The sequence below is a fragment of the Haplochromis burtoni genome, unplaced genomic scaffold (genome assembly GCF_018398535.1).
Source record: "Haplochromis burtoni strain Fernald_Lab_line unplaced genomic scaffold, NCSU_Asbu1 Contig_79, whole genome shotgun sequence".
In the NCBI taxonomy this organism is placed as follows: Eukaryota; Metazoa; Chordata; class Actinopteri; order Cichliformes; family Cichlidae; genus Haplochromis; species Haplochromis burtoni.
Window position 1 is genome coordinate 1,510,493 of NW_024582440.1, and position 9,988 is coordinate 1,520,480.

Consider the following 9,988-nt stretch of genomic DNA (forward strand, 5'->3'; position numbering starts at 1 on the left):
ACGTTTGCACTGTGGAAGGCAGGAAGTGGACCCCAGTGCAGGACTTAGAAGATAAGACTTCGAACTCAGCTTTACTTTACAAAAAAACTCTAGGAGAAAAACACAGGGAGCACGGTGCAAGGAAACACATACCATGTGGCGAAGACACAACAACAAACAGACAAGACTCAGACAATAAATACACACCAGGTAATTAGGAAGATGGGAAACACCAGGGAACACCGCTGGAACTCATTGGGGAAGCAAGACAGGGAAGCAAAATTACACACATGGCACAAGAGACGGGAGACTAACAAAATAAAACAGGAAATAAATAAACACAGATTCACAGATTCAAAGACTTGACAAGAAGGCACGGGGGACGCTGGAGAAGCATGAAAACTGAAACAAGAGATAGAATACAAACTCAAACACAAAGACACAGAGGAAATGAAAAAATGAAACAGCAAGGGAGACATAGCTGAACGGGGAGACAAGACTGCTTCGACACAGGAAAACAGAAGGACCAAATAGGGCAATATGGGAAGACAAAGGACAAATGCTGATGTCATTGGGACACCAAGGAACACAGAAGGGAACTAACTAGAACCAACCTGCATGTCAGAAGTAACAAAAATGACAAGAACAGAAATCCGAGGAATATACTGAGTCCATAAAGAGCCGCAAACAAGATTTTTAAACTTTAAAACACAGTGAATAATAAGCCACCACTCAATAGTAAATAAATATCAACATTAACAGGGACAAATAGTGAAACACTAATGACTAGCTAAATATAAAAACAAATTAAAGGCAATAAAGAATAAAGGTGAATATAGGTAGGTGAACATCTGTAATCCACAAAATGTGATCGAAACATTAACAGCAGAAAACTTAGAACCCAGGGTTTTATAATATCGCATTCAAAATCACCTCCTCGTGCACCATTTTCAGCAGGGTTTCTCCTCTGAGGTGTGTCAAAATGTAATCCTTCATCTTGAGTGGAAGTCGTAAGGAGGCAAAACTGATTGTGCTTGTGTGGCTGTGGTCTTTTCAGAGCAGCTGCGTGGCAAACACTTCCGATCATAGATAGTTTCTGCTGAGTGCAGAGTGAACGTGGACGGTCGTATTTCTACCTAGCGTCGTTTCCACTGGTCTTGTCGCTAATTGTAATTTATACTTAATAAAAGCTTACAATGGTGTGACCGGAATGAACACTTAAAATCTGTTACACTTGTCCACACAGTTAAAATAAAGTTTGGATGAGGTGTTTTTGGTTAAAGAACATGTTCTTGTAATTCTCCATGGTTAAAGTGAAATGATCCATCCCCTCTAATACATTTTGAAGCCCACATGAAGGATTGTGATTCTCCCTGGTTTATCCTAGAGGGAGCTCTTTGCATGATGTGATCAGGAGATCATTTTGCCTGCTTCTTCCCCACTGCCTCTTCTCTCGCAGCACAGCAGTAATATATTGCTGGAAAGGAATGTGGGATCGTTTTCTTCTCTTTTGGTCAGCTGTTTTCAAGAAGCTCTTTCCTTCAAACACACACACACACACATATTTACACACACGCGCGCATAGGCACACACAGAATGGTCTCTTTGGCTCCCCAGGTACTTTGTAGCTTAATTGCCTCTAGACAGATCACATACTGTACCCCCACCACCACACACACACACACACACGCACACACACACAAACACTCTCTTTCGAGGAACAGTAACATATACAATTTGCATGCTGATCAATTCAAATCCAGTTTCCTCTCATTTCCCCCCTCCTTGTGCTTCTTTAGCGTACCTTCTCAGATCTTTTTGTGCGTCTCTGCAGGCAAACACGTTTCCACTAAATGTACCGCTGTTACTGCGGGCTAATACAAGAGGAATGGAAGAAGTGAGTGTGGGAAGTTTATGAAGGAGGTCTGGTAGCGTTTGAAGCAGAGGAATGTGTCAGACGGGGCATATGCCGCCGGTAGCCTGAAAACATATACACATGCACACATCCCGACACACACTCATTCAAAGATCCCAAGGGTTTCATCACTGAGGATTTAGGACAACCCGTCTCCGTTTGTGTCTCCTAAACAAACAGGTAAGTTTGTGGTTAGTTTCTAGTTTACCCCATTTCCTCTTTCTGCATTGAAGGCAAAACTGGAAATGATGAAAATCAGACTGTGTGTTTGTTTAGTTACAGTAAATCTCTTGGCAATGCTGCACTGTAAGACTCTAAGGGTGGAATGCAAATGCAACATTGCAACCATGCAGATCAAGTCAAACTTCCTGATGTTGCAAACATTTCTTACAAATTGCTATCTTATACGGTAACTTGATGTGTAATTGCGCATGTATGTGTAGGTGTGTCTGCATATGTGTGTGTGTGTGTGTTTGTCCTCTTGTGCACTTTATATGAAGGTAGGAAAATTTGTTCTTCTGTCTCAGATTTAATCAGTTTAAATTCGAAGAAATGTGCAAGCAAAAGCAACAATCTGCACACGTGGTGACTGAAAACCGTGTCACATACTTTTTCATTCATTTTATTCTATTTTACTTTATTTCATCCTGCAAGAAAAATATTCACACAGACGATTTCAAACAGAAATTTATGTTTAACTTTTGAAGCTTCAGTTGGATAAAAGTAATTCATTTTCACATTGAACAGTTTAGTAATCAGAGATTGAAGTGAAGCACATGCTTCACTTGAGTACAAGTACAGATGCATGCATTAAAAAATAATTTTACTCCAGCAGAAGCACTGATTGAACTTCTTTACTCAAGTAAAATTGAAAAAGTACTGGCTTTGAAATATAATCAAAGTACATGAAAATAGTTGAGGTTGACGATATTTCTGCCAGCTAATTTTTGCGAAGGAAACTGAAGCTCCTGCTGTATAAGGATAATAATAAAATGATATTATTAAATAGGAATTTAAACTTTATTTCAACCTAACTTTTAATTCTAATGAATGTGCTTAAACACTAGCTCTGTTTGCTCTTGCCTTCATTGTAGATGGGTGACTTTGCCTTCATGTGTAAACAGAAAAATGAGTAAAGTCAAGAGTTAAAGTGGGATTCAGTGGGTGTGGGAACCCTAAGCTAAGTTGCAGTGGTGGAACCTGAGAAAACAATCATTTAGAAACAAATCACAATAATTCATGTTGTGATCTCCAGTAGAATTTCTTTGTGTGCAGGCTGTGATTAGCTTAGTGTTGCTGCTACTTTTGTGGATTTACACAACCGAGTTCATCAAGATATCAGCAGATGTTTCACAAACTATTGAGGCTGATTTCCAACCCTAGATGCTACAAAACTGATGTAAAGGTGAAAATTAGTGAGTTAATTTCATCAGTTCAATTTACTGTTTACTACCCTTGTTATACCTTAACACTGACCATGAACACCATGGCTGCTCTGCAACACAATGCATCACTAACCAGCGTAGCCTGCACTAAACTGCCCAGTGTGTTCATGCAACTTTTAAATAACACAAAATATAGATCAAATTTGCTGATGTTTGTTGAGTTGATAGAAAAATTACGTTTCAAAATAACTGCCATGTTACTCCATTTATGCTCCTTGATCTTAAGTGAGGCTCATGATACTGAGGTACTGTGATCACAGCATATAAATATCAACACCAGATATGCTGTCTAGATCATTCCGACCCACATTATCCCCCGAATACAGTGCTGTAAAAGATGCATAAATTATGTTGTTTTTTTGTTTTTGTTTTTGTTTTTTCCCCCCATTTCTTCATATGCAATAAGCACCCGTGAAGGATACCAACAGTAGAGATATTTCTGTTACAAACGAAATAAAAGTAAAAAGGTGTCAGAAAAACAAATATTCCAGTAAAACACAGATACCTAAATTCTTAAGTACGTGAACAAGTATTGGTATTTCATTCATTCCATGTCCAAGTCTTTTTAAAGAAACACTCAGGAGGTTTACACTCACACACTTCTATTAATTTGGTGAATTTAAGAGAGACAGATAGAACAAGATTAAACATGAACTGTCACACCAGTGGCTCCTTGAGGCTCTTCATAAAAACAGTGCAGTTTAGGAAGTAACGTTCACATCACATCCCGATTTGACCTTACAATAGTTGGAGAACTTCCAAAAATCTCAAGAGCTACATGTCAGACTTAGTATGTCAAATGCTAAAGTTCATGACTGGAAAATTAAAAAACAAAAAAAAACACTGAACATGGTTTCTTTGGAAGGGATTTATGCAACAATGTCATTTTGGCAGACAGCACCAACGTGTAGATGTTTAGCCATAAAGTCCACCACTGCATTCAGCAAAAACCAGACACAACATATCAGCACAAACACCTCATGAAGGGTTTATGATGTGGACTTGTTTTGCAACCACAGGGATTGGGCACCTAGCAAACATGAGACCATCTGTCCGACAGCTAAGGCCTGGCCCAAATTGGGTCATTTAACAGGATGATGATCCAAAGCACACCAGCAAATCTACAACAGAACACCCAAAATAGAAAAGAACCAAAGTGTTGCAATGGTGCAGTAAATGTCCAGACCTCAGCTTGAAATGCTGCGGCAGGACCTCACAAGAGCTCCGCATAAATTAATGCATGCAAATCTTAGTGAACTGAAGCAACCCTGTAAACAACACTGTGAGAGACTCATGAGGTCATACAGAAAATGCTACTGATTCATGGAGTGTGCTCAGTTTTTCAGATTACTGCATAGAGTCCTTTGAAAACTTTCTTTTTCACATGATTGTGAAAAAAAAAGATGCTTTGGAGCTTATATAGTTGAAGCTCCTCCTCCTATAATCTATGATGGAGCTCTTATGCCTGGCAGACCATTCAAAATTAACACTTACAGGTTTGGCTTATGGACATATTGTTCCTTTCTAAGTAGTCGTACAGATCATGACTTGTAAAACTACTTGTCAAATCTATGATGGTGTTCAGGTTTTTCTTAATGTTTCATTTACAGCATCACACATCCCCCCAGCCATGTCCATGGCTCTTTTGTGCTCTGGCCTCCTGTTTCTGTTGAGTGGTTTTCAGTCTGCTTCAGGCACATTTGTAGCTGATATGGACTATGGAGGCGTTCCTCTGTGGATTAACCGCCTGCTAGGTGAGCCCAGTGTGCTGAGTCTGCAGGGGCGAATGGATCCAGCCTGGTTCCGGGCTAATAATCCGCAGCTCTGCCCTGAAGAGTGTGACTGCCCCATCCAGTGGCCCACAGCGCTCTATTGTGACCAGAGAGCTTTAGCACACATCCCTGACAGCCTGCCCGACAGAACTCAATACCTGTTTCTACAGGTAGGACAAACACTGTGTGCATGTGTTATCTTAAAGTGGTCTAGTGGAAACCAACTGAGGTTTCGCCTCAGTTTCCACTACAATATATTCTATATGCTTTTCATCAGTATTAAATGACAAAATTCCTCAGGTAGTGAATTGCATTCTTATCAGGGCAACAACATCTCAACCCTGTCCTCTTCCGTGCTGGCCAATGTTACTGGGCTTCGATGGCTCATTCTGGACAACAACCAACTGGAGAGCGACAACCTGACGCAGGACTCTTTGCAGAGCCAGACCCAGCTGTGGTACTTCTTTGCTAACCACAACCACCTGAGTTCAGTGCCCAGTGCTTTACCAGCTGGACTCAAACAGCTGCGACTGGCCTACAACCAAATCAGCAGCATCAACCCAGAAGCTTTCCAGAACTTGCATAGCCTAACACTGCTGCTGCTGCAGGGAAACAGACTGAATACCATTACAGAGGGAGACCTCAGAGGTAGCGTAATGTGTCATTTCCTTTTGTTTGTTCATGCACAATTTACTTTAAACACGTATGGCTGGAAAATAAGAGAGAGCTCAGCCTGATACTGCTGACAAAAAAACAAACAGAAAAACAACTCGGTAATTAAAAGAAATTGTATTGTACCTAAACACTGCCAGGAAAGATAAGAATATTTTTACGTGTTCATCTCACTAGGAAATGTTTTGTCCTAAAAACTATTTTAGCATCGGTGTTATGTTTTGCATGTTTGTGTGTGTGTGCATCACTTCTGTCATGTAGGTCTGGTCAGTCTGAACCTGTTGGACCTCAGCGGGAATTCATTTTCAACCATTCCCAGGCACTTACCTTCCTCCGTTGAGCAGCTCTATCTGTCAAACAACTCTCTCACTGGACTGGATGTGGACAGTTTTGAGGGATTTCTCAACCTTAAGTATCTACGCCTAAGTCACTGTGGCCTGCAGAACCGTGAGGTCCACTCGCAGGTCTTTAACCACTCCAGCTTGGTGGAGCTGGACCTTTCATATAACAAACTCACTGCTATTCCCACAGTCCCCACCACCCTCCAGTACCTCTACCTGGAGGCCAATAAAATACAAGGTGAGGACTATACGTTCAGCAAAGCATGCACAGACATTGTAGAGGTGTTACTGACTTCACGTCTCCTAATATTTCATACATGTTACCATTCAACAACACAAAGCCCTGCTGTAATAGAGAAGAAATGTGGAAAGCTTTCACAGCCCATCCCATTTAAAAATGGGCGGCTCTCCTTGCTGTATGCAGACATGGGAGGGGCTGGGTTTGGATGGTGAGGCAAGTATGAAGGCAGAGGGACAGAAGGAGAGACAAGGAAAGAAAAGGAGAGAAAGGAGGGTGGAGGTAAGAATAGACGAGGGGATATTAATTGGTTAGACGTGTGGAAAGTGGAGCTAGTGAAAAACAAGTGAAGGGAGTGCTATGGCAACATCTGTGATGGATTCGAAGGTAAGAGTGCCAGATGAGCCAGAAGCACATGCTGTTCCCCTCTTCAGTCTCCGCTTTCCTCTCTCTCCGTCTGCTCCCCATCAGTTTGATTTTTTTGACTTTTCAGCCAAAACCTGACTCACATGACCATTTAGCGGCAGAGAACTGGCACGCAGTTTTGGTTTAGCCGTTCAAGTTTGCTCTCATTTCTGAATGTGTGATGCAGCAGACAGTGGGGCTGTGTACCAGCGAGACAGACAGACAGCAAAATACTTCCACAATAACATACACCTCATCGTCTAGCAAGCAGCCTGACTGCTACTGCAGTCTTTGGCTGCCAAAGCGCACGCTCTGGCCTGAAAGACTTTTTACTACTGAAATGGCTCAGAGAAATATGAAGAGGGTGTTGTGGTTTCCTCTGTCTACATCTTTACTGCAGCACCTGTAAGATGGTAAATGCAGACTCTATGGGAAGAGGACGGATTTCTGCAGATTGCACAGTTCAACTTTGATCTCTGAACGTGACAAACACGTGGCACATGATGTGAAACTAGAGCTCTCCAGACTGGCTTGGTACCTATAATATCTTGGCGAGACAGCATTAATCACATGGTTGTGACTCTGGTGAATAGAGATTATGAAAATAAAAATACCTTTCTGTCTGTTCACCACAGAGTTCAATGTGACCAGTTTCTGCAGAGAGGTGGGACCTCAGTCTTACTCCAAGATGAAGTTTCTACGATTGGATGGAAACAAAATATCCTACCATCAGCTGCCTCCTGACTGGGTGTTCTGCCTGCGAGTGCTTCAACGCATTTACATCTGACTCCACTTTTTGAACACAAAACCAACACAGCGGTGCTCTATGTAACTGTCAACCCATCAAACCTCCAACCACGACTCAGCATTTCAATATCCATAATGTGAACTCTAACAGCCCAGCTTTAAAGCTTAAAACCAGAGAAGAGTCTGATTATGTGTTCAAATATGTAGATACGCAGCCAGGTGGTGGTGGTTAGAGGAAAACTGAGCTTCAAAAGATAGCAAAGCTTGAACTTAACCCTAAACCAGTGTTATTTATTGGTAATGACAGAGGTTCTGATCAAACCCTTTCTTATACTGCCACTGCAGCCTCGTGGCTTTCTCTCTTTTCCAAGTTCTGAATCATCAGGTTTTAAACATCTGTTTGTTATTAGTGAATAGGAACAGTGACAACCCATCTCATTTTTGAGTTTACTGAACAATGTGCTCTGGTTAAACTGAGCTGCCCTTGGGCAAAGGAAGCATGTATGAATGGCAAAATTCAGTAGCTTTCCCAGGAGCGGATCTGACTCAGCTAGCTGCACCCTGTTTAACAGCCACACCAGTCTACATGTGGAGTTGGGTGGAAAATGAACATGAAGCATGCTTTGACTTTGTAAACCTCTTTATTGTTAGATTCTTTAAATCTCAAGTCAACAACTGATTTCCATGATAAATAAAATAAAACAAAAATATACATATACATATACATCACATGCGTACCTGTCTTTTTTCAAATATACAAGCAAAAACTAAAAACTCAGTATGTATAAAATTTGTGATTTAATTTTTATGCAGCTACATCATGTCAGCAATGCAATTAATTACAAACTGTCTATTTAAACTTTTCAATCTCCCCACAGTGATGTCAGACCTAATAAAGCCTAATGAGGAAAACACAGAATACAAATGCAGTGAAGACCACAGTCCTTGGGCTGTTTCTCAATACCTCGAAAGTACTTATTGCAATTAGACTGCACAACATTTCTGCACTCTGTTGTCATTTCCCTGTTTATTATGCGTCTAATCAGCTGATCAGAGCTGGTGGTGGTGAATAACCTTGACTGGCATAGATTTCAGTGAGGCGAAAGAAAAGATGTAAAGATGCCGATAGGTGTAAAACTAGTGTCTCGAGGCAGCTGGTGTTCTATTTGCACTGACAAAGTGGGTGCAATAATACTTTTCATTTTCTAGTTCTGTCACAGACTGCAGTGAATACTGAGAACTGTGTGGGAGTTACATTTGTAAAGATAAACACAAGGCCATCGACTCAAATCAGCACTGAATGTATGTATAATTGCGATTTTGGTATTTCCCCAGTGAATTATATACTGCTGACTATTATCAAATATTAATACAACTATTACTAATAATCTAAGATAAAGGAGAAGTATTTTCTAATAAGAGTCAGGTAGAACTCTCATAATCGTAATTTCCCTCATTTTCCAATCATTGTGACACAGATCATTTCTGAGATAGGTGCGTCATCAGTTTAAGAAAATTCAATTTAATTCAGTAAAATAAGCGGGAAAGATTCGCTTAGCATAAGCAAAGATTTGAAAACCTGAACTACATTTGACCAAAAAACAAAAACAGCACACGACATGATTTCTTTAAGCGAATAAAATGAACGTTTAATCATTATTAACGTTTATAATACTTAAATACAGATACTCAGAACTTTAAAAACAGTACTTGGGTTTGTCTTTTTCTCACTAAATCCACTACCATATTTTCCCAGTGATGCAATTTCTTCCAAACGCTGCATGTTTTTGATGGTCTGAACATACTTGTCCAATGTCTGGACCCACTTTTACCAGTCCGGAGTCACTCACACAGACTTCCTTTGAGGGATGAGCATCAACCATAAAAGAGTGTACAAATTTGTTCCAGTGACAACCAGCCGGCAGTCTGCTGGCTACGTATGAAGTCATGGTGGAAGGAGACAAAGTGAAGCAAAAAGCTTGCTGGTTCTGTGTTGCTGTTGAGGGACTGTAAACACAATACAAAACCACATCATGCTGTCTTAAAGTAACAGTTTAACATTTTCAGAAACGTGCTTGATCACCTCCTTATTTTGAGTAACAGTCTTTTCAGAGCTGTGCTAATAGTCTCCACTTGTTTCCCTTGTTTTTGCTTCGTAGTTCATCAACATATTTAAAGTGACATCAGTCCTCTCATCGTTCTGTTATAAAAAATCAAAGCTTTATTTCCCCAAATTTCCACATATATATACTGTTAACATAGGAGGAGGTCAAATAATCTTACCTTCTGTGAAACTTTAAAGATGTCAGCAGTTCTACAATCAGCAGAAAATATATTGATCTTTTTACCTCTTTTTGTTGTCACAAAAGTTGGGTTTAAACATGTAGGACTTGCTATGGCCATACCTGACCCATCCATCTAGCCCAATCTCCTCCCTGTGTAAACATGGTGGCTCTGTGATAAGATAACCTTAG

The 9,988-nt window shown here is 40.5% G+C and overlaps 1 protein-coding gene across 2 annotated transcripts; it reads left to right on the forward strand.

Annotated features, from left to right (window-relative positions):
* The first annotated feature begins 1,471 nt into the window (after positions 1 to 1,471).
* Positions 1,472 to 9,988, forward strand: zgc:113307 (uncharacterized protein LOC553753 homolog). Of its 2 annotated transcripts, XM_005924712.3 has the most exons (5): positions 1,482 to 2,074; positions 4,950 to 5,281; positions 5,435 to 5,759; positions 6,045 to 6,362; positions 7,403 to 9,988. In XM_005924712.3, the coding sequence occupies exons 2-5, from the start codon at positions 4,970 to 4,972 to the stop codon at positions 7,552 to 7,554; spliced, it is 1,107 nt and encodes a 368-aa protein (XP_005924774.1). In that variant the 5' UTR covers positions 1,482 to 2,074; positions 4,950 to 4,969; the 3' UTR covers positions 7,555 to 9,988. The 2 variants fall into 2 exon arrangements, with proteins under 2 accessions (XP_042078011.1, XP_005924774.1); XM_042222077.1 differs by lacking the exon at positions 7,403 to 9,988 and having other exon boundaries at positions 1,472 to 2,074; positions 6,045 to 7,395.